Below are 25520 nucleotides of genomic sequence, written 5' to 3'. Positions count from 1 at the left end.
TTTGTGGTGGTGGAATGGATCATTTATATATATACTTCTGTTTCTCAAGCTCTGTCATGATGAAGTCCAAGCACTGTTTGAAATTCTATGTTAGGGGTAAACAGTCCTATATGTAGCCTTCAAAGCATAGTCATTGTTGTTAAGTACAAGAAAGTGGAGACTGTATGCCTAGCAGTCCAAACAGAATAGAAAATGATAAATGGGAAACAATCCAATCCATTTATGGTTAATGTTGGTAAATGAGAGTTGTTAATCAGGCCATCTGAACAACTCCCTTTTTTCCAAATAGCGCAGTGTTTGTAAACAAGTACTAGGTGACTCAGTTTTGAGTTTTGCTCCAAAGTAAAATTTATGGATTGTAGACTGTACACAGTGGGCTGAAAAATCACAATGAATTATGCCATTTCTGAGGAAAATCTTATCAATGAGATGAAACTGACACCAAAGCATGCAATCTCTAAAGCTAATGTTGCTGCAATATTAATTATTGTATTTGATACTTAGTATTTTCATTGGAATAAAATCACCCCATTTGCAAAAGCAGCTGATGTGGATTAATCTTGAACCTGTTGCTGTTTGGTTCTTTGTAAAGGCAATGCATACACTAAAACATAATTACACTCATAGGAAGACTTAAGATGAAGAAGTTCACCCGTGTACTGTTAGATCATCTTAACTTCTTTCTGAAATTAGTTGGGATGAAATTTTAAAAAATCAGAATCAGAGTCAGAATCAGGTCTGTTATCACCAGCATGTGACATGAACTTTGTTAACGTAGCAGCAGCAGTTCAATGCAATACATAATATAGAAGAAAATAAATGAATAAGTAAATCAATTACAGTATATGTATATTGAATAGATTAAAAATTGTGCAAAAACATAAATAATATATAATGAAAAAGTGAGGTAGTGTTCACGGGCTCAACGTCCATTTAAGAATTGTATGACAGAGGGGAAGAAGCTGTTCCTGAATTGCTGCAAGTGTGCTTTCAGGCTTTTGTACCTCCTACCTGATGGTAACAATGTGAAAAGGGCATGCCCTGGGTGCTGGGTGCCCTTAATAATGGGTGCTACCTTTCTGAGACACCGCTCCTTGAAAATGTCCTGGGTACTGTCACAACCACGTAATTTGGCAGCACAGTAGATACAGCAATTGTGCTTGTGAATTTGTACATGTCAGCTAATTATTTAATCGTGATAGTATTTAACTCCATACTTGTTGTTGTAATGCTTGTCGAGACTTGTACAGAGCACAGCATCACTTTGCTGTTATTTGCATCAATTCCGAAGACTGGTGGTATTCGTTTAATAATTAGATGTTCTTATCAGCCGCAGTGTAGGCTTCTTTTTCTGTTTGAGAGTTTTAGTTAACGGCCCTGTTCGGCCTAGCATTTATTGTTATATTTTCCCTTTAACACTGTTCGCATGAAAGCTTTGTGAACTATCGACCTGCTTCAGTGTCTCTCACTCTGCTCTTGGGCCATATCTGAACCTGGTGGCAGCAGGTCTCAAACACACAAAGATGGACCCAGCAGAGAGAGAGCAGCTGACCTTGGCCATGAGATTCATTGGTCAGGTAGGAGACAAGCTACAGGCAATAGAATCTGTTCTCAGTGAAGTTACGGAGGCAGTGAGGCAGATAATCTTGTGCTGACAAGCCCAGTCTCACTTGGAGGAACAGGTATCATACCTAGCTGCAACTGTTCAACAGCTCACAGCAGACAATCAGATTCGGGTGTCTGCGATTTCCGCACTCACGGCCACCATCCGCGAACTTACTGTGACCAGCCAGCATCAGCTAACAGCCATTTATGTTTTCACCAACACAATTCAGCCACCTTAGTCCCACTCCCAGCATTTCGCAGGTCCACCTTTTCTGCTGCCCGACAATCTCTGCTACTAATGCGCTCGTTCCCAGACCAAAACTGGCTCCCGCGCCCGGACCAGAGCTGACTCCTGCATTCGGACCCCACAGACACTCATGTCCGTACAAAAACTGAGTATTCTACCACCAGGCAGATATCTTGGTGATCCTGATGGCGGCAAGAATTTTATTACCCAATGCGAGCTGATATTCCAAGCCCAGCCTGGTCGTTTGGGTGATGATATGTGAAAACTGGTGTACATGGTCAATTTTCTTGATGGACCTCCACTCAGCCTATTCAACGCTTTACGGGAGCAAGGATATCCCGCAGCCCAGTTGTTTCGACATTTTGTGGTGGAGTCAAGGAGGGTTTTTGATCTTCCAGTATGGGATCAGGAGGCTGCCCACCAACTCTTGGACCTGCACCAAGGCAGAGGAACAGTGAGAGCTTATGCAGTTAAATTCCATACCCTTGCAGTTGGAATGAGAGATCTCTCATCACTGTCTTCCAGCGTGGATTGAATGCAGGCGTCCAGCATGAGATTGCCATACGGGATGAGCAGAACAGTCTGGATGACCTGATTAATCTGGCTATTCGAGTTGACAACCGGGTAACTGAGTGGCGCAGGGAAAGAATGTTTCAAATTTCCTATGTGCCAGCTGATCACCATCTTTCCTCACCCTCTTCCCCTCCCTCACCACCCAGCACCCATCCCACAGACACGGAGGAGCCTATGCAAGTGGGGCACATAAACCTGTCTCAGGAGGAACGAGAATGGCGCCGGAGAACAGGTTCCTGCCTCTACTGTGGTGATCCAGGACACTCCTGGGCGGCATGTTGCAAGTGTCCTGTAAAAGAGAATACCCGTCAGCAGGGAGGGGAATGCTGACGGGTCAGTTCCCTCTTCAGTCAGCTTCCCCTAATTCTGTAATGCTTGCAGCTTCCTTGTCGTGGAGGTCTCAGACCCATGAACTTAAGCTGTTTATCGACTCTGGTGCAACCAGGTATCTCATGGACATCTCTCTCGCTCAAAGATGGGGAGTTCCAACTCAGGAATTAAGAGAAAAGGTCAACGTCAAGGCACTAGACGGTCGCCACCTGGGAACCAGCGAGATCCACCTTTCCACCCAACCCCTCCAACTGGTGCTCGAAGGCAACCATCATGAAGAAATGTCTTTCTATCTGGTTAATTCACCTGAACTGCCACTGGTACTTGGTCTCCCCTGGTTATCCCGACATAACTCATGGATTGATTGGTCTCTGAAGGTACTCCAAGAGTGGGTACTGGCGTGCCTGTCTACCTGACTGAGTCCAATGAACCCTCTGCTGCGTCAGCTGAGGATGTGGACCTGTCTGGGATTCCGGCTGAATATGCGGATCCCCTTGAGGCTTTCAGTAAAAGAAAGGCCACCACCCTGTCCCCACACCAGCCATACGATTGTGCCATAGACCTCCTACCTGGCACTAGTCCTCCCCCGGGGCTGGCTCTCTTCCCTCTCTCGTCCTGAACCGGTGGCTATGGAGGAATACATCAAGGAGGCATTGAGCATGGGGTTTATCCATCTGTCAACCTCACCGGCAGGAGCAGGCTTAGTTTTCGTGAGCAAGAAAGATGGCAAGCTCCGTCCCTGATATCGATTATCGGCCCCTGAACAACATCACTGTGAAGAACCGCTACCCTCGTCCCTTACTGGCGTCTGCGTTTGAACATCTCCAGGGAGCGACCATATTTTCCAAAATTGATCTGCGCAATGCTTACAATCTGATTCGCATAAGAGAAGGGGATGAGTGGAAAACGGCTTTCAGCACTTCTAATGGCCACTATGAATACCTGGTGATGCCTTTTGGTCTGGCCAATGCCCCTGCTGTATTCCAGGCCTTGGTTAACGATGTGCTCAGGGAAATGTTGAACCAGTTTGTGTATTTAGATGACATCCTCATCTATTCCCAGTCTCATCAGGAGCACGTCCAGCATGTCCAGAGAGTACTCCAGACACCTTCTTGAAAATGACCTGTAAGCCGTGAATTCCATAAAGACCAGGTGTCATTTTTGGGCTATATACTTACCCCATCCAGTGTTCAAATGGATTCCAGTAAAGTTCAGGCAGTTGCAAACTGTCTACAGTCAAACAGGTATGGCGCTTCATGGGGCTTGCAAACTTTTATCACCATTTCATCCAGAATTTTGTCTCTATCACGGCTCCAATTAATGCACTCGCCAAGAAGACCTCGGCAGGACTCCACTGGACAGACGATGCCAACCAAGCATTTTCCGAGCTGAAGCGACGTTTCACCACCGCCCCACTGCTGCGACACCCAGACCCATCTCAGACATTCATTGTCGAGGTGGATGCATCCGATGTTGGCATTGGAGCCGTCCTCTCTCACCGCTCGTCTGCGGATAGCCGGCTGCACCCCTGTGCCTTTCTTTCCGGTCGGTTGACCCCGGTCGAGAGGAATTACGACATTGGGAACTGGGAACTTCTGCCATCAAGGAGGCCCTGGAGGAATGGCGACACTGGCTGGAGGGGTTAGAGCATCCATTCTTGGTCGGGACAGATCACAAGAACCTCTCCTATATTCAGGATGCTAAGAGACTCAACTCTCATCAAGCCCGGTGGGCTCTCTTCTTCACACGGTTCAATTTCGTTCTCACTTATCGTCCTGGCAGCAAGAATACAAAGGCTTTCCTCCCTTTTTCCAGTCCAAATTTGCTTTCTGTGTGATTGCCAAAACCTGCTCTGGCCTCAGTATATCCTTTTTTAAACCTGAGCGGGTTAAACCTATTTTAACTTCCATACGAGCTCTCTTGTGCATTTAGCTACTAAACAGCAGAAATCTTACAAAGGAATGGTACCTGTTTTACAATCAGTGAACGTGGGTTATTTACACAGTGTCTCCATGTTGCATACACACCTTGCAGTGTTTGAATTGTGACAAGCAAAAGCTACTAAATACGCTTATTCATTGTATTCCAGTAGAAACATTAATTTGTCTTGAGGTTGCAGCAGGAGTTTATAGCTTGGGACTCTGCTGGATAAACTATTCCAGTTGTAGCAAAGTTTCAAAGTGGTTTAGTGAGATGATACTAGGTTGTGAGGACTTAGTTGGAAGATCTTGGAGCAGTAAAAGTTAGAGAAAAATTGAAAGTGTTTAGAATTGAGAGATTTTTTCCACAGTGAATCGGTAAATGAAAGCTGGGAATTTCATATTAATCCTTGAAATAGAAGGTTGCGGTTAGAAGTAAACATAAAATTAAGGGTCATTCTAACAAATATTATTTATATTAGTGATGGCTGAAGCTGTCTCAATCAGAACTCCCCAGAGGGAATTAGATTTTGTAAACACTTGAAAGGAAGAACTACGGGTATGGATTAAGTGCACCAGTCTGATCCAGAATGCACATCAAGATTGGTTGAAGTAGATATAATTCTAAAAAGCAATTTCTGAGAATAAATTTGATATACTTCTGTGTTCAGAATGCATAAATTTTAACACAATGCATATCAGAATCAGGTTTATTATCACCAGCATGTCGTATGAAGTTTGTTAACTTAGCAGCAGCAGTTCAATGCAACACATAACCTACAGAGAGAAAAAAAATAACACAATAATAAATAAACAATAAATCAATTATGTATATTGAATAGATTTAAAAAAAACATGCAAAAACAGAAATACTGTATATTAAAAAAAAGTGAGGTAGTGTCCAAAGTTTCAATGTCCACTTAGGAATTGGATGGCAGAGGGGAAGAAGCTGTTCCTGAATCACTGAGTGTGTGCCTTCAGGCTTCTGTACCTCCTTCCTGATGGTAACAGTGAGAAAAGTGTATGCCCTGGGTGCTGGAGGTCCTTAATAATGGAAGCTGCCTTTCTGAGACAACGCTCCCTGAAGATGTCCTGTGTACTTTATAGACTAGTGCCCAAGATGGAGCTGACTAGATTTACAACCTTCTGCAGCTTCTTTCGGTCCTCTGCAGTAGTCCCTCCATACCAGATCGTGATGCAGCCTGTCAGAATGCTCTCCATGGAACATCTATAGAAGCTTTTGAGTGTATTTGTTGACATGCCAAATCTCTTCAAACTCCTAATAAAGTATAGCCGCTGTCTGCCTTCTTTATAACTACATCGATATGTTGGGACCAGGAGATCTTGACACCCAGGAACGTGAAATTGCTCACTCTGTCCACTTCTGATCCCACTATGAGGATTGGTATGCGTTCCTTAATCTTACCCTTCCTGAAGTACACAGTCTGCTCTTCCGTCTTACTGACATTAAATGCCGTATCAAAATTTCTAAACAACTGTTCGATCCTTATAGCCATTATATTCTGTGAGACACAAGAGAATGCAGGTGCCACAATCTGGGAACAACATTGTGCTGAAGTTTAGCGGGTCGAGCAGCATCTACGGGAGGAAAGGAATTGTTGACGTTTCGGGTAGAAACAAAGCAACAGCACACTAAGAGTGGAGAGATGAGATGTCCTCTTAGTGTAGGTGCTTTTGTGAGATTGCATTCAGTGCTGTCTGCGTGCTGCAGCCTGGAATCCATGGCATTTACTTAATTCATGCAATGCGGCAGGTTTCTGAAGCAATTTATTGTAATTGACACAAGATAAACTACCAGTCTATATTACCTGAATAAAGCATACTTTATGAAAATAATAAACTCAATCCTGCATATTTACTTCAGAATTCACGCAAAGAGATCAAAACAATTATCCACAATCCAAAACAATTAAGTAAATTATGTGCACATTATATAGCATGGCCCAGCATTTTTATGTTAACGTTAGTGCCCCATATTAGTTTCTTGCCAATTAATTTAATCAAACACTTTCAATGTAATTCCCTATTCTGTTCTTCCATGCTCTTTTTCCATGCTCTGCTCTTTTCTAGATTTATCTTAGATATCTGTGATAGCCTCCTTAATACATATATTTTAGAAGCAAGTTCAAATTTTTTTAGAAACTTCTCCTGAATTCTTTGTTCTGAATGATTTGTTAGTCACTAACTACAATTTATAACCTGTACTTGATGCACCATCAATAACTCTCTGAGACGGGAGGTGAGATATCGGCTTTTATTGACTGGAAGAAAGAACAAGCAGCAGTTGACCACCAGACTACATCCTGGAGACTGAGGGCCGGGCTCAGGCTTCAATCGCCTTTATACCGGGGTCTGTGGGAGGAGCCACAGTCTGTGGGAGGAGCCACAGTCAGTGGGAGGAGCCACAGGAGCAGTCAGCGGGGGGGGGGGGGGGGGCGTGTCCAGACAGGTATATGTAGTTCACCACAGTACTTACTGAATCCTCAAAAGCAGATGTATTTATAACTTTAACTTCTTCATAATTGTGAAGATCTCTCTCTGGTGCTCTCTAAAGAATAGAAAAAAAGCCAGTCATGTGAGACTGTCGTAAGCTCTCAACTTTGATACCAGATATAGACCAGTTGAAAGTTTGTATGTGTGTCTCAGGTATATATGCCATACACAATCAAGGGATGAGCTTTTTGATGTTTTAATATTCTGAGACTTATTCCCACTTCAGGTTTGTAAATGCTCTTGGGCCCTCTGGCAAGATCCCTCAATCAGTACTGACTTGGTTCAAGCTGACCCTGTGCCGTTTAAGGCATTATGGGACATATGTGTCACCCTTGAATCCTAGGGCTCTTTAGTGACAATCTTTATTCTGAAATCAGTAACTAGCTTTGATGGATGTGACATGATGGCTCTGCTGAAGTTGTCACATGATACAATGCTAAACAGTGATAGTGTAGGGTAATGTAATTGGGAGAAATTTACATAATACACAACCACCGACATTGAGTTGGGGTTGGACATGATGACATTATTACGTAAAGATTTTGAGCAGGCTTTTGTGTTTAGATTCTGGATTCAAAAAAATATGTTACAGGTTTTATTAACCATAAAACGCCTCACTTCACTTTATTTGTGAAAACCTTACAGTGGTGACCCTGCTGCTCTAGGTTGATCCAGTTGCTTTAAAGCTGCTGTAGTTTGGGGAGAAAAATGTTGTTGCTTGGCTTGTACAAGCTGAGGCCTAATTTGCTCTGTGAGAAATAATTGCCAATTCTACCATGTGGTAGTGTAGTGTCACTCAGCTATTTCACAGCTGTGAGGGTGGTGAGTCTGCTTGTACACCTGGCTGACCATGATGTTACAAATGCAGCAGCAATGAATATGAAACTGAGACAGGGTTTAAAACAAATCCCGAGGTTTATTAACCTCTGCTCAAAACTTAGAAAAGTAAACAAATGACTAACTTAACTGGAAGTTAACAGTTAGGCGGCAATATCTAACAAACAAGGTTAGAAACTGTTCTTAACAAGTTCTCATCCAAGCACAGACTTAAAGTGATAAATTCAAAAGTCCATGTGATTTATACAGTCATTAAGGAGAGACTTCCCCAAAACAAACGATTCCTTCGAAGTAACGACAAATCTGCTGATCCCACAGCCAGGAGATGCTTTGTTCACAGAAATCACGAAGAAATAAAAGGAGCTGACCTTTTGACAAGAGGGTAGTCACTGCACAAACCTTTCCACTTTGCAGGGGTTTAACTCAAATGTGCTTGCCACAATTCCTGAACGAAGTCACAAAGGTCTATCATTCCCCAAAATGTTGAATGACATTAACTTTATCCAATCCTTTGAACTTGGATAACTCCGGTAATGCCTTCACTCTCCGATACTGGACTCTAAGGGAAAAGTAAACATATCATAAACAAAATCGGTGGAGCCTCCACACCTCCGACCGGCAACAACAACATTGCACAAAAATAAAAATGAGAATTGCGTCACAAACCACGGCTTGGTTTAAATACGGTTTGGAACATGCCATCACGTGACATAACATCACCCCACGGTTAAGAGACTATTACATCATCCCACTGTCCTGTGTTCAAACTATGAGCATGTAACAATGATAAAAACCGATCGCTGAAAAATCACCTTCTACAGTCTTTTGGACTATTGGAGTCTGAGCGTGCCAAACAGTTGCTCTCCTTGGCAATGGAGAGTGCCTTTGGAGCTAAAGGACCACATGCTGTCTCTCCTGGGAAATCAGCATCCTTGTTCTGCTTTCAAAGAGCTCTTAATGCAGCAAATGCCTGATCAAGTTCACATAGCCCTCAATTATGCACCCTTGAAGGACCATAGGAAGCTTGCTAAAATGGCTGATTTTAGCAAGTCTACAGTTAGTTGGGCAGAGATGCATCACTCATTCTTCTTTCTCTACCTCTATAAACCCGGTTAGCAAGGCTCCCAACGTAAGTACAGCCGCAGCTGCGGAACAGATGACGCCACACTCATTTTGGAAGTGCTGATCACCTTGCAGCTTTGACTGTGCCAGTGCATAGGGACATCAGAGGTCTGTGAACAGTGTGGGTTCCGGCTGCCAGGGTCATCTATTGTTCATTATGGACACCCTTTCAGGGTGACACTTCCTGTGTGACAAGGGTGCTCAAGTGTGGGTGCTGCTAGCATCACCCTTTGATGGAAAGACTTGGCATTGTACGTTGGTCAAATAGCTCTGGGCTTCACCCCTCTATACTGGTCTCTGAGTCCAATGGTGGTTGCCGCCCATGTGGTGATTACCGACCCTTTTCACAGTGTTTGTTGACCGCAAACCCCTCGTGATGTGATGGCCAAAACATCAGACCCTTGGTCTGCATGGCAGCAATTCCACTTGGCCTACATTTCCAAGTTCACAACTGATAGACGATGTATCAAGGAGAAAATAATGCCATGGATGATTGCCTCACATGGCCAGCCTTCGAGGCCGTGCACATAGGGTTTGACCCAGCTGGCATGGCAGCCGACCAAGTTGCTGACCCAGAGGCCCAGGCATACCGAACAGCAGTCCCAGGCCTGCAGCTGGCTGATAGTAAGTTCAGGGAAGCTGAGGTTTCTCTCCAATTGCGATGTCTCAACTGGTTGCCCTCACCCCATCGTGCCCGCAAATTGGAGATGGACTGTTGCATCCGGACTGGAAGGCCTCACAGAAAATGGTGGCACTGAAGTTTGTTTGGCACAGCGTGATTGGACTGCAGCTTGTGTGGGGTGCCAACAGGGAAAAATTAACTGTCATGTTCAGACGTCATTGGCACCTTCAGAGGTCCCTGCGTGATGGTTTGTCAATGTGGACCTTGTTGACCCTCTTCCCCCACTCCCCAGGAATTCCATGCACCTTCTTACCATGTGGACCTGTCACAAATCAGCAACAATGAACATATAATTTGTTTTTAATGACAAATAAGCATTTGTTAAACACTGCTAAAAATAACCTGGAAGTAAACAAACGACTAACTTAACCAGAAGTCAGCTGCTGTGCAGCAGCTCAAACAGTTCTTAAAGTGGTAATGTGAAGGTCCAAAGTTTTACACAGTCAGTTAAAAGGAGAGACTACTTGAAAGGTGTTAAATTCTCTTTCGTCTTGTTACTGCTGACCCCAGCTGCAGTATGCTTTTCCCAGAAGATTTACAATCAAAGGAAATAAACGGCTTAAAAGGCATTGACCTTTCTTTGGTGAAACTTTGTATCCAACTCACTGGTCTTTTTTGGCAAAGCAGGAATTATCACGGACACAAGTTACTACTTCCTTGTGCGAAGATTAAACAAAGGTCGAATCTGTTTCACCATTGACATTAACTTTCCAAATCCTTCAGTATGTCCGAACTCTGACGAATCTTCAATCTCCACTGACTTTACTGGCAGTATTGTAGCGAAACTGCCGGCAATAACCTTTGAGACTTAAGGAAGAAAATAAAGCTCCACTTTAAAATAAACCTGCGTCATAACATCGGAATACGCAGCAACGTGGAATCACTAGTGAAATCATCCACCGACTGCCCTGCGTCACAGGGAAGGGTTCTCCTTTTATACCCTGTTGAAAAAAACTATCACATGACCTCTCACTGGCGGGAAAATGATGTCACTCCCCCATCACAAGACCATTACCTCATCTCCAGTACAGCCTCAATTGCATCACGGTCACGTGACAGGTACAAGATACCCACGGGCACGTAACAGACCGTACCCTCAGGTGGCTAGAGGTCATCCCTCCAGCACTGACGATGGCTGCAGACGTGACTCAGGTGTTCATCAGTACTTGGGTTGCTTGGTTTGGCCCCCCATCTGATACTTCTTCTGACTGCGGTCCCCAATTTATTTCAGACCTCTGGGCTGTGGTGGCCCAGAACCTTGGTGTTAGGCTACATCACACCACAGTGTATCACCTAATACGTACACAATGCTGGAAGAACTCAGCAGGACAGGCAGCATCTGTGAGAAAAGAGCAGCCAACATTTCGGGCCGAGACCCTTCATCAGGAATGGGGTATCATCAGTGTATCACCTGTAGTCCAATGGTCTATGTGAACAGTTTCACTGCTTCTTGAAGGCTGCTCTGAGGGCTTCCCTGACTGATGAGTGTTGGTATGATTGGCTCCCATGGGTCCTACTAGAGCTTAGAACTGCTGCAAAGGAGAACCTGCAGTTGCCTGTGGCAGAGTTGGTATATGGGCATGCATTATGAGTGCCAGGGATTTCATTCCCGATGCCACGACCACCTGGTTGGCCTCTCAACAGTGTTCCAACTTATTAGAGCAATTTTTGGGTTTAGCTCACATACATTTGACAATAGACTTTGACTACCAGTCTTCACATCTGAAAATGTATTGTGGATTTAATTTGGAGTGCAGCTCTGAACAATGGGTTCCTAAAAGCTGTGAATCCCAGACCAGGCAATGCTGATTAAAATTCATTTGGATGTCTGTGGTGTGGATGTAAAACAGGAGGTGTGAAGGTTGTACATAGTCTCAAAGAAAGCATTGTCCATACATTGTAATCCTAGAATTGGTCTTTGATGTTTGGCACGAAATATCGAGCCCACGTTAGGCCAGCCTGACCTTTTGACCGAAAGTCCCACTGTATAATGCCTGCTGTACCTTGTCTTGTGGAATAGAGAAGCTGTTTTGTATCTCCCAGTACTTTTCTCCAGTGACCTCATTCACGCAACCCACCATCCTCAGTAAATTCAAATCCTTTTCACCTATTTTTACCTCCTGTCGTGGCATACTCTTGGATTCCGGTTGACTTACATTCCACCTCGTTTATTTACATCCGCCATGACACACACCGACATTCCCTTAGTCCCCCTTACAATGGCCAGTTCCATGTTTTGGAATGTGGAGAAAATAGATAAGAGGGGGTAATCCTGAACATATTTAAATAGATCACTTTAAATCATCCCACCAAGATGATGAGAGGTGACCCCATAGAGATGTACAAGGTAATGAGAGGCATTGATTGTGTGGATAGTCAGAGGCTTCTTCCCAGGGCTGAAGTGGCTAGCACAAGAGGGCATAGTTTTAAGGTGCTTGGAAGTAGGTACAGAGGAGATCTCAGGGGTAAGTATGTTTTTACGCAGAGAGTGGTGAGTACATGGAATGGGCTGCCAGCGGTGGTGGTGGAGGCGGAAACGATAGGGTTTTTTAGGAGACTTCTGGATGGGTACATGGAGCTTAGAAAAATAGAGGGCTATGGGTAAGCCTAGTTAGTTCTAAGGTAAGGACATGTTCGGCACAACTTTGTGGGCCGAAGGGCCTGTATTGTGCTGTAGGTTTTCAATGTTTCTACGTTTCTAAGATTTGGAGTACCCCACTGCCATGCCCCTGGCCTCACAGCATGTCAATGGACCTTTGGATGAGCCAGAAGCACCTGCTGTTCCTCCACCCATGGAACACAAGACCCAAGCCGGGTAGCTTGACCGAGTGCCAGACAATTTCACAATGCCCATTTTAGTGAATTCTGGAGGCTTTAGGTGACGGAATTGGGAGAAATGTACATAAGTCAGAACCACTGACATTGAGAAGAGGAAGGGTGAAAGAGGAACCAGAATGGGGAATGGAAAAAGAGAGAAAGGGAGGGTGGGAAATTACTGGAATTTAGAGAAATTGATGTTCATGCCATCAGGTTGGAGGTTACCTGACGGAATGTGAGCTGTTGTTCCTCCAATCTAAGCACGGCTTCATTGTGATAGTAAAGGAGGCCAAGGACACACATGTTGGAATGGAAATGCAAAGTATATTTCCCACCAGGTAATCCTGCCTTTTGTGATGGTGCAAAGTTGCTTGACGAAATGATTCTATGTTGAGTATCACTGATGCAGAGGAGGTCGCACAGAGAGCAGCAGGTATAGTAGCTTACCCCAGCAGATTTGCAGGTGAAGTGTTATCTCACCCGGAAGGTTTGGGGTCCTAATCATTTGTAGTTTGATTTGAGACAGCTCAACCATATCAGTGGGCAATTAAAACCAGACAAAGGAGGATCAAGTCTTGTTTTATCAAGGACATTAGTTAATGATTTGGGACTTTACACAAACCTGATAGCTTTGAGGTCACTTTCATTGGTAGCTCTCTGTTATTTCCATATATTTAAAGGTCAATTCTAATTTTAACCCCACCATGTAGGATTTAGGTCACATTTTGAGGAATATTAACTAGATCCACTCTGTAACTGGTTTTAATGAGGAAGCCACAACAGTTTTATACCCATGCAAGGATGAACTACATTTATTTACTCTTTCATATTTAAATGGTATTGATGGGAAAATCATTGATTTGTGAATTTAGCTGACACACAATGATGAACTACAAGCTTTTACATCTGCATCTGACAAGATGGAGAAAACTGTACTAGGAAGCTTGGGATGAAGTAACCAACACTTTTTACTGCGAGTCAGCTGCAGGATGTTGCAGCTGCTGCTGTTTACGTTCAGGATGCCTCGGTCCTTGTCCTGTACATGAGTAATGGCATCAATGTCACTTATCAGAAGGTAAAGTGGGATCTGCAAAGGAGCACTGTCATGTGGCTTCTCCACTGTTACCTATGATATCTGCTGGGCTGAACACATCTGGATACTTCAGCAGTGGCACCTGAAAAAAAGGTGACCAGGTGGGGCGGTAAAGTGGCACTTACTCTCCCTTAAGTCATACAGGCTAATTGCAATCAAATAATCTACAAATTCTGATCAATGTAACATAAATCACCAAATTAATGTTGTTCTTTATGTCTGATTTCTTAATTGTAGCAGGAATTTAAGAGTACAACAAGTGTCTTTTATAACATTGTATTGTGGAATCCCACTCCTAAGTTAGAATTTTACCAATGGCTTTGCATTGCTTGAATTGCATTTTTTTGTAAAGCCAGCAGTTTGCAATTTTATGCATTCCCCATTGTGTAATTTCTTATCAGTTATATTTTATGATTTGTTTTTTGAAAAGCAATAAATGCAATGGAGACTCATCATTAGAATTGAGCTTTGAGGTAGCTTACTCATTTAATAAAGACTGTAAAGGCATTACAAAGATGGTCTGGCCTTGTAGCAACATCAAGTTTATTTGTAGAAGTATTTTTGTGTATCACAATTTATCATTTTGCTGTATATCACTGTTCAATTCACAAGGACACCCTCTGAGCTTCCAGTTTCATGTCACTTTAATTCACGTTATTACTCCCAACCTGATTTCTTTGTCTTTCACCTCCTACCAAGCTCCAGTAATGTCCACTGATTGCTTATATGTACGTTTCCTTTGGCAATACATATACCAGTCTCAAACTCCAGTTTAAACCCAGCATACCCAACACTTCAAGAATAGGCAGTGGATAAGGCACAAATGGAGGTGGATGGATTGAAATATGTCTACTTTAATGTAAGAGGTATCAGGAACAAGGGTGATGAACTTTGGGCATGGATCTATACATGGAACTATGATGTTGTGGTCATTACAGGGACTTGACTATCACAAGTGTACCAATGGCTGCTGGATGTTCTGTGTTTTAGATGTTTCAAGTGGGTCAGGGAGAGAGAGGTAAAAGAAGTGGGGAGTAGATTTGCTAATCAGGAATAGTATCATAGCTGTAGAAAGGGAAGCCATGTTGGAGGGTTTGAATACTGAGTCAGTGTGGGTGGAGGTCAGAAACAGGAAGGGAGCAATCACACTATTGGGAGTATTCTATAGACACCTCATAGCAACCGAGACACTGAGACACAGATTGGGAGGCTGATTTTGGAAAGGTGCAAAAACAACAGGAATATTGTCATGGGTAACTTTAATTTCCCTAATATTGATTGGCAATTCTGTAGTGCAAAAGGTTTAAATGGGTAGAATTTGGTAGGTGTGTCCAGGAAGGATTCCTGACACAATACATAGACATGTCAAAAAGAGAAGAGGCCATACTGATCTGGTGATAGGCAATGAACCAGGTCAGGTAGCAGATCTCTCAGTGGGCAAGATGTCAGAGACAGTGACCACAACTCCCTGACCTTTACTTTAGCCTTGGAGAGGAATAGGAGCACCTGGTATGGGAAAGTATTTAAATGGGAGAGAGAGAATTATGATGCTATTAGGCAGGAACCTGGGAGCATAAATTAGGAACAGATGCACTCAGGAAAATGTACAGCAGAAATGTGGAGTTTGTTCAGGGAGCACTTGCATGGAGTTTTGGATAGGTTTGTCCAATAAGGCAGGGTCAAGATTGCAGGGTGAAGGAACCATGGTTGACAAAAGACATGGAACATCTTGTCAAGTGTAAGAAAGAAGCTTACTTAAGGTTTAGGAAGCAAGGATCAAATAGGGCTCTAGAGAGTTACAAGGTAGCCCCGGAAGGAGCCTAACAAAGGACTTGGGAAAGCTGGAATAGGATATGAGAAGGCCTTGGTGAGTAGGATTAAAGAAAATTCTAAGGCTTCCTACATGTATGTGAAGAATAGGAGGATGACTAGAGTGAGGGTAAGACCAAGCAGTGATAGAAGGGGAAGCATGTTCCTGGGGTTGGAGTTAGTAGGGGAGGTTCTTAATGAATACTTTGCTTCAGTATTTACCAGTGAGACGGACATTCACGGATGTGTGGATAGCATCAAACAGGCTGAAATACTGAAACATGTCGACATTAAGAAAGAGCATTTCTTAGAACTATTGAAAAGCATTAGGATAGGTATGTCCCTGGAGCCATACGGAATATACCTCAGGTTACTACAGGAAGTGAAGGAAGAGATTGCCGCAGCTTTGGTGATGGTGTTTGAGCCTTCACTGGCCACAAAAGTAGTACCAGTAGATTGGAAGGTGGCAAATGTTGTTCCTTTGTTCAAAAAAGATAATAGGGATAATTCGGTGAATAATAGATCAATGAGTCTTATATCAGTGGTGGGCAAGTTACTGGTGAGGATTCTTAGAGAAAGGATTCATGAGCATTTGGAGAAGCATAGTCCAATTAGGGATAGTCAGCACGTCTTTGTGAAGGGCAAGTTGTGTCTCACAAGCCTGATTGAATTCCCAGAGGGAATGACAAAACAAGTTGGTGGAGATAGGCCAGTGGGTGTGGTGTACGTGGATTTTTGTAAGGCATTTGACAAGGTTCCCCATGGTAGGCCCATTCAGAGAGTCAGGGGTCATGAGATTCAGGGAAATTTGGCTGCATGGATTCAGTATTGGCTTGCCCACAGAAGGCAGAGGGTGATAGCAGGTGGAGCGTGTTCTGCCTGGTGGTCTGTGGTCAGTGGTGTTCCACAGGGATATTTCCTGGGATCCTTGCTATTTATGATTTTTATCAATAACTTGGATGAGGAAGTGCAAGGATAAGTTGGTAAGTTTGCAGGTGACATGAAGGTTAGTGGTGCTGTGGACAATGTAGAAGGTTGTCATAGGTTACAATGGGACATTGATAGGAAGTGAGCTAGGGCGAGAAGTAAGTGGCAGGTGGAGTTGAATATGGAAAACTGTGATATGGTATTCTTTAGAAAGTCAAACCTGAAGGCAGAGTACAGGGTTAATGATAGGATTCTTAACAGTATGGATGAACAGCAGGATCTAGGGTCCATGTCTGTAGATCTTTCAAAGTTGCCACACAATTTGATAGGGTGGTTAAGAAGGTGAATGATGTGTCGGTCTTAATTAGTCAGGGGGCATTGAGTTTGAGAGCTGCGAGGTAATGATGCAGATTTATAAAACTCTGGTTAGACTAAACTTGGAGTATTGTGTTCAGTTCTGGTCGGCTCATTATATAAAGGATGTTGGAAACTTTAGAGAGGAGATAGAGGAGATTTACTAGGATGCTGCCTGGATTAGAGAGCTTGCTTTATGAGGCAAGTTTAAGCAAGCTGGGGTTTTCTCTTTGGGATGAAAGAAGATGAAAGATGTGGTGGTGTATAAGATGATGAGGGATTGATAGAGTTGGCAGCCAGCACCTTTTTCCGAGGATGGAGATAGCTAATATGAGAGGGCATAATTTTAAGATGATTGGAGGAAAGTATAAGAGAATGTCTGAGGTAGGTTCTTTGCACAGTGAGTGGTGGGAGTGTGGAACGTACTGCCAGGGGTGGTAGTAGCGATATGAGGGACATTTAAGAGACTCTTAGATAGGTACATAGATGTAAGAAAATTTGAGGATTATGCAGGAAACATTAGATTGATTTTAGCGCAGGATAAAAGGTTGGCATGACATTGTGGGTCGAATGGACTGTATTGTGCTGTACCATTCTATGCTCTATGATGTAAGGAATGCCAGTCCAGAATTATTGTCCTGCCAATGCTGCTGTAATGAGGGCATTTCAGATATTGTTAGGCCAGAAGCAAAGCTAGAGCACAAGACAGGTAAAGGCCAGCTTTGCACATTGAAATCACAACCAGTGATGTCATTTTCGTATTGAAGGAGTCCTGCATGCTCCATAGAGACAGAGAAACCCAGTGGAATAGTTGGAAAAGTTCTGGTAAATATGCAAAGGTACATGGAGTATTAATAGTACAGATGGTTAAAAACTGGTCAAGGAAACACGACTTTCAAGAACATCTTAAATGAGGAGACACACTTGGAGAGTGGTTAGGTTAGAGAGTGGATTTGAAGGTTTAAAGCTTGGGCAAGTGAAAGTACACACATGCAAGTTATGGTTTGCTTAAACCATTAGATGTGCATGAAGCCAGACATTTAATTTGGTTCTGATCTGATCCCTGAAAATTACCCAGCATAATGTTTGGAAATTTCTGTGAGCCTAAGCTTCACTGCCAAGTAGACTCCACCTGAAATATAGTTGCAGATTCTTTACCATCTGCCATTCTGGAACTTCCGAATACACAACACTTGCAGGGACATATGGGACATGCTTCCATTTAAAAGTCGGACTGTGAGTGGCAAATCGATAAGGCCCATTGCAGTTTTGAGCTTCCTGCGCAGATAATTGATCCAGCTGCAATTCAAACAACTAGCCTCCACTCACTTTAGTTCTTCTTATCAATAAAAATGTGCCATGTTACTTCCTTTCCTTCTGCAAACTTACGTTGCTATAGTTTCAGTTTTCTGAGTTTTAATTAAATTCTTTATAATATGCTTTAGTAATACTTCAATTTACTCACTTCAATACAATAAAGGTTTTAAATTTCTGCAAGTGCCGCCTTTCGCAAAAGAAGGAACTCTTAGGTCTTTTAATTCTCGTTTTCCCACACTTACTCACTCATATCCGTATATTTCTCCAGCTCACTTCCAGCCAACCTCTCCAAATGATCCACATTCTCATCAGTCTTCATGGTGGTTTTCCAGAGATAAGGGTTCAAATATAAAGAGTTCAAAGATCATAAAGTATTGTTGTCTAATATAGAGAACTTTTTCATTATAAATGCAACTTTCCTGTTTGGATCCTTACTTCAGTGGCAATGAACAACATTCTTATAAATGCTCCTTTTAAATAATTTGCAGGTTTTAATTTAGATGCTGTTTATATATGGTTTGATGGTAAGCCTGGGAACATTTTTATATACATACGAGTATTTTAATGCAGTTCAAGAGCAGCTTGTATAACAGACCTCTTGTTTTAAGAACAAAAGTTAAAATATTCTAAAGTTATATAGAGACCACATTTGTTGTCATCCTGAAGTTATTTTGATGATGTTTTTTATTGCTGAGGAAGCCTTTCCATCATTTGGAATAATTGGCTCTATTCAACAGTTATCTATCAAAACCAATCTGTCTCCACAGAGGTTACACTTGGAGAGTCAAAATCAGTTCTGAATTGATATATCTTTACATTTCCACAGGGTTAACCATGCTTTCCCATCATGGTGTCTTGCAGTTTTGGCATAATTCAGCCTTTGATTAACACTTCTCATATAAATTTTGAAGAGGAACAATTAATCAGCACAAGAATGAAAGCAACAAATTTAATTGAATAATTTGCATTTGGTATGTAGTTATTTGCAGCTAATGAGTTGGCCTTTGTCTTATTGCCTCACCAGAACTGTGCAGACTTGGCACAACTTCATTTTTTAAACAATATCTCTGTTTAACTTTAAATTGTAGTCCTAAAATAATCTCTTGTGCAGTTAATTATTAGATTCAAAGTAATGAATAATTCTTTTTTTTTCAAGCATGAAGGCCATAATGAATTAACAATAGTAACCAGCATATATATTGAATATAGAAAGACTTCAAGAAAATGGGGACAAATATGCCAACAATATAGTCCAGACCAACAAGAAGGAAGGTCATACTAGATTTGTTAATGGGTAATGAGACAGGCATTAAATAATATTTTCCAAAAAGTAATCATAATCAATAACATAATGTATACAAAATCATTATTAGGATTAAAAAGAGGGAACATAACATAATTACCAAGGATTAGCTTTTGACCAGGAACATGAGAATGGGTGAAAGCTGTTGGACAAAGATTTATGATGCAAAATTGTTCTCAGAAAAAAAGACCAAATAACAGCCTGGGGATTGGGGGCTGATGTGGACAAGGTGGTATTTCTGAAAGCAAATTAGAAACAAGGAAACTAGAGATGGTATAAATCATTCAGCTATCCAAGCCTGCTTTACCATTCAGTATGATCTTGGCTAATTATCCAAATTCATTCTCCTGTTTTCTCCACATTTCACTTGATACTCTTTCGTCTTTAGTACTATACAGTGTCTAACTCCTTCTATGATATATTCAACAGATAGGCCTCAACTTCCTTCTGTAGTGGGGAGTTCCACAGATTCACCATTCTTTTGACAAAAGCCTTGCTCCTCATTTCAGTCTTAAATAGTCTTAAATTTCACTACTTTAGGGTGCTACTTAGGACTGAAATGTGAACTAAAATGAGGCTACGACCTCTATAAACATCCATGATTACAGTAGTAGTTTTATTGCATGTACATTTCTTGCTTAATGCTACTCCTAATATCTCAGTACTGTTTTAGGGTCTATACAGTATATATTTCCCACTAACTTTTTCTATCCTTGGTATTTCTTAGCTCAACCCTTATAGATACCACATTATATGAACTGATATCCTTTCTTTCTGTTATGTTAATCTTATCTTTAATCATTGACACAATTCCACATGCTTTACTTTATGCCCTTCTTCCCTGAGTATTGAATATTCCTAAACATTCAGTTCGCATCCTTGATCCTCCTGCTATCATGTCTCCATAAATCCAATTATTTCATACCCTTTTACTGCATATCCATTTGCATTATTAATCCATCCACTTTACTACAAACATTCTATACATTAAGAGCACAGCTTTTAGCTTTGACTTTCTTGGTCATCTTAGTATTATTTTGCATTGTAATTGTGGTGAACTACATATACCTGTCTGGACACGCCCCTCTGCTGACTGCTCCTGTGGCTCCTCCCACAGACCCCGGTATAAAGGCGGTTAGAGGCACTGCTCCTCCCTCAGTCTCCAAGATGTTGTGTGGTGGTCTCTTACTGCTAATTGTGGTCTCTTGCAGCTAATAAAAGCCTATCGTTTGCCTCCCGTCTCCGAGAGTTATTGATGGTGCATCAGTAATCCTGTTTATTTTTCATCCTTGATTGCTCTGTCTTCGGTTACAGTTTTTCTCCTTCCTGTACTTTGTCTCAATCATAATTTCCACTGCCCATGCCTCCCTAGTAGGTTTTCATCTCTCTGTCACTTTAGTTTAAACCTCCAGACCAAATATTACAGCCATCGTTGTTAGAGAATTAAGATTATAGTGAAGGGATTGACATTCAATTAATTATGGAAGTACAGCTAACGAGGAATGATGGAATACTAGTAGAAGAAACAAAAGAGTAATAAAACATGAAAAAAGGAATACAAAATGAAACTTTTGGGGATATCAAGATGACATAATTTATATTAAGATTTTATGAAGTTATAAGGCTCATGGCTTTTTAGAACTGTAAAGAATGATATATGTTTGGGTGGAATTAAGATTCTATTAAAGTAGCAGCTCCCTACCTGGACCCCTTGCTTAGTAGTATTACTCCATGCCATATAAAAAAATTTGGTAACCCCTGGATAAACCTACTTTATGTCACAAAATAAATAATTCAGTTAATTTCAAGATAAATTTTCAAAGACCAAGTTGAATGATTTATTTTCAAAAGGGATTTGATATTGGTATTATTTTTAATGAAGGGAACCAACTTGATTGGAAATAAGAGCAGAAAGAGCTGCCAAAGGGTGTGTAATGTTGAAAGAACAGATCTGGTGAATCTAGTTTGGTGGGTTTGTTGACGCGTTAGTCACAGAATAAGAATAAAGTATTTTAGAGATAATAGTAACAATTAGCACAAGACAAATGAGTTCAGCAACCTAGCTGGGAGGAAGTCATGAAAGTTCTGTATAATATTACGAAAAAGTAAGGGATTAGTAAATAATGCTGCAGAAAATCAGGATAAGGAAGAGCACAAAATAATCAAGAAAGCATCTGGGAAGAATCTTATGCCACCAAATTTGTAACCTGAATGGCCTGTACTGTACTGTAATGTTCTAAATGTAGAGAGAGTGAGCAAGGGTGACTTGTGCATTCACACTTTTTTTTTAAATTACAGGTACTACTCTGTCTTATATCCTTTAGAGAGGAAGATCTCTGATACAAAGTCCAGGGACTTGGTGATCTACATCTGGATTCATGCAGTATTAGCCAGTGCTCCAGTTTTCGCAGTGACTAGTGTCTCAGACGTCTATGCCATGTCTACATGCAGCAGCTCGTGGAACCATTCTTCTGGACACCTGACTTACGTAATTGTATATCACGTCACCACCGTGATTCTGCCAATAGCCATGGTGTTCTTGGTGATGATTCTGATTCGTAGAGCTCTCAGTGCCAGCCAGAAGAAGAAAGTAATTATTGCTGCATTACGAACTCCACAGAACATAATTTCAATTCCGTATGTTTCCCAGCGGGAGGCTGAACTGCATGCAATGCTGCTCTCTATGGTGCTGATATTTATTGTTTGCAGTGTTCCTTATGTGGTCTTTGTGATTTATCGAATCATTTTTAATATCACCGACATTTCTGTCTTTTTGATGCTGACAGCCATCTGGTTGCCCAAAGTTTCTCTGCTCACTAACCCATTACTCTTCCTGACTGTCAATAAGTCTGTCCGGAAGTGCTTAGTGGGGACCATGATTCAGCTCCATCGCAGGTACAGTAGACGGAACATCATAAACTCTGGTGCCATCAGCGATGCCACACTTGAGCCTGGGGTTCGATCAGGCAGTCAGTTGCTTGAGATGTTCCATATTGGACAGCAGCAGATTTTCAAACCTTCAGATGAGGAGGAGGAGGATGTAAATGAGATTAAGTCGCTAGCATCTAGTGAATGCCAGCAGAAAGAAATACCTACTGCCAGTTTGGAGGTGGAGCAATCTTTAGAGACCAAAGTTACTCCACACATTAACAACGATCCGGGTGCAGTGCCAGGAGCAACAGCAGCACCTCCAGATTCAGATGCAGTCTCTGACAAGTATGAAATGCAGTTTGGCTTTGGCCCATTCGAACTTCCTCCACAGTGGCTCTCCGAGACACGTAACAGCAAGAAAAGGCTCTTGCCCCCCTTGGGTAACACACCAGAAGAACTGATTCAAACAGCTGAAAAGCAACCAAAGTTCAAAGCAGAGCGGAAGATTAGCAGGAACAATAAAGTCAGCATCTTTCCCAAAGTGGATTCTTAATCTTTTGATTTAGTTAGTAAGAGTGAAGAATGTTTTGAAAACACAGTCCTATCAGTTTCTATAGCACATAGTAACATAGCACTGTCTGCACAATATTGTATGTCAAACTATTTTTAAAGCAAATGAAGTACAAGCTACAGACTCATTCTTCAATTAGCAGTGCTCTCGTGGCCAATCATCAGAAGGATTTGCATTTGAACTTCCTTGTTTTACCATTTGAATTGCAAACAGTTCATATTTTGACATGGAAGAGTGAGTGGGAAATACTTTAATGCATTGACATTCAAAAGTGAGAAGTTATTTATTTTCTTATTTACTTTGTATAGGATTGCTTAATCTTACTTAAAATTGATATTCATCTGTATTTGAATCTGAAGGTGAAAGTATCAGTTTTTCTGGATGACTTAATCAGCCCTGCTTTATTGCCATCCTGTAGATTCTTGTACTACAGTATCAAATTCAGCCAGAATGCCACACTCTTTTATAGTCATTCAGTTTCATCTGGGACCGAAGGATGAGATTCTTCCACTAATTAATTAGTATCACTTCTCAAGCCATCATATCAGTCTTTAAAATGTACTCTTGGAATAAGGGCATTGCTGTATGTTTGAAATTTATTAGCTATTCCTGTGTGGCCTGATAATATGGCACTGGGCATTGCATTTTTATCTCCTTGATACAACTCAATGTATTCTGAGAGATCTCAGAGTGCAGATAAAACTTATCCTTAGTGATTTGGGAGTGAGGTCACACATGGGTCAGATGGGAGCTGCAAGTTTCATGGTCACAATTATTGAAATATTTTTAAAATTTCTATTTCTTTTGAAATTGAATTCTGATTCTTAAACTGCCAAGATGGGATTTTAACTTGTACAGTCTGCAAAATGAACCCAGGTCTGTGGATTAATGGTCCAATAATAGAACCAATACATGATCAGACCCCCAATTGCATTGATGCTGTATAGACTAAACCTTTATATTTTCTCTGCACTTTCCAAAACACACATAAAATAGTCTATGGTATGATGTTTCTGTCTGGTATGTACATATATTATTGTTCATGTGATCAAAAAGAAAGAATAGTTTGAACTGCATTGACCAGCTCACTACTTTCAATTAGTAAAAAAATACTATCACTAGTTGTTTGTCTATTTGGTAGGTGTATTTTGATTGACTACTCTGTGTATAAACACTCCCATAACATTATGTGGCTGTTACTTTTATTATAAGATAATATAAAGGAAAAATTTGTGCATCATAGTTTAAGTTGTTTGTAGTTTAATTGTGTTTTAAATGTTAAAACAATTTTATTTTTATTTCATTTCCTTGAAGCGATTGACTTGCAGGCATGAACTAAGTTTATTAAGCTGTATGACTGCATATTTTCATATTTGGGAATTCATAATCTTGTGACGGTTCAGAATTAATTCCACCTGAAACAGGAAGTATGAAACAGTGGAGATGTAGTTTGTGGATAAAAAAGGAAGGAAGATAAATACAAATGAGGAAAAGTTGGGATTGTAAAAGGTTTTATGGGAAAATTGCTTTATGAACACTGGAAAGAAATAGGAAGAGGTTGAGTTCCTTTATGAAGTGTAGTAGGATTCTAATGTCTAAAACTTCATCATAATCACAGGAGAGCATCAGTGGGAAGCGGCTTTAGAATCACAGAGCTATACGGAACAGAAACAGGCTCTTTAGTCCATCATATCCATGCTGGGGAATAGAATTCCATTGCCTTTTGAGAAATTTTGGGTCAAATTGTTTTGTTGGCATGCTAAATAGGGAAAAAATTGCTTGGAGATACAGTATAGGATATGTCCTTCCTGCCCTTCGAGCTACACTGCCTTGCAAACCCATACAACTGTGATTTAACTGTAACCTAATCATAGGACAACTTATAATGATCAAATTAACCTACCCTGTATGTCTTTGGACTGTGGGAGGAAACAGGATGACCCGGAAAACAGCCATGCATTCCACTGAGATGATGGACAGATTCCTTTTAGATGAGGCCAGAATTGAACTCCAAACTCCACTCTTTAATACGTATGCAAAATTGATCAGAATGGATTGGTTAATTTTATTAAAATAATTTCATTTTAATAATTACAGATAAACTTACTAGTCATGAATCCCCTGGGGTGTTTGGGGAGGGTTGAGAGGGGCAATGTTTGGGAAACAGTATGCAAATTGTATTTTATTTTTGTCAAGTCCATTTAAAAAAATATTTTATTGAATTTTACCATAGGGATTATGGCTCGTTTTTGCTTGAAAACATTCTGTTTGTCAATATATGCATTAATGCTAAAGAAATTCCATCATCATTCTAATGAAATAATAGGGAAGTTCATCTGCTTAAAGCTGACAGATCTGAGTGCACAGTTGGTCAGAAACCTGGAAATCCCAGGGGCAAACTGGAGTGCAGCCTTCCACAATGCTGGTCCCAAATCCTGGATACCTGGATAATACCTATAGTCGTACTGTGAAGATATGTTTCTCAGATCCTCAGCCAAGAAACATCTTCCCTCTGAGCCTGGAGCAAGAACAGCAACCACATTGAAATTTTTGGGTGTATATTCCTGTTTGAATTTTCTTTGAGTCAGTTCAGTTAATTTAATTATTATGTGTGCACCCCTACCAGTGT

The 25520-nt window shown here is 41.3% G+C and overlaps 1 protein-coding gene across 4 annotated transcripts in view; it reads left to right on the top strand.

The window, feature by feature from the left end:
• The window catches only part of gpr176 (G protein-coupled receptor 176), a 60970-nt gene extending 35764 nt beyond the window's left edge, over positions 1 to 25206 (top strand). Inside the window, exon 3 of one of the 4 annotated variants that reach the window (XM_073040140.1) lies at positions 21748 to 25206. In XM_073040140.1, the coding sequence (XP_072896241.1) occupies positions 21748 to 22873 (1126 nt within the window). In that variant the 3' untranslated portion in view covers positions 22874 to 25206. The remainder of the gene's footprint in view (positions 1 to 21747) is intronic. The other 3 variants (XM_073040141.1, XM_073040142.1, XM_073040139.1) reach the window with 3 other exon arrangements.
• The last annotated feature ends 314 nt before the right edge of the window (positions 25207 to 25520 follow it).

This window comes from Hemitrygon akajei, chromosome 3 (assembly GCF_048418815.1).
Source record: "Hemitrygon akajei chromosome 3, sHemAka1.3, whole genome shotgun sequence".
In the NCBI taxonomy this organism is placed as follows: Eukaryota; Metazoa; Chordata; class Chondrichthyes; order Myliobatiformes; family Dasyatidae; genus Hemitrygon; species Hemitrygon akajei.
Note: the sequence above shows the minus strand (reverse complement) of the source record. Positions and strands in the feature narration are given on the sequence as shown.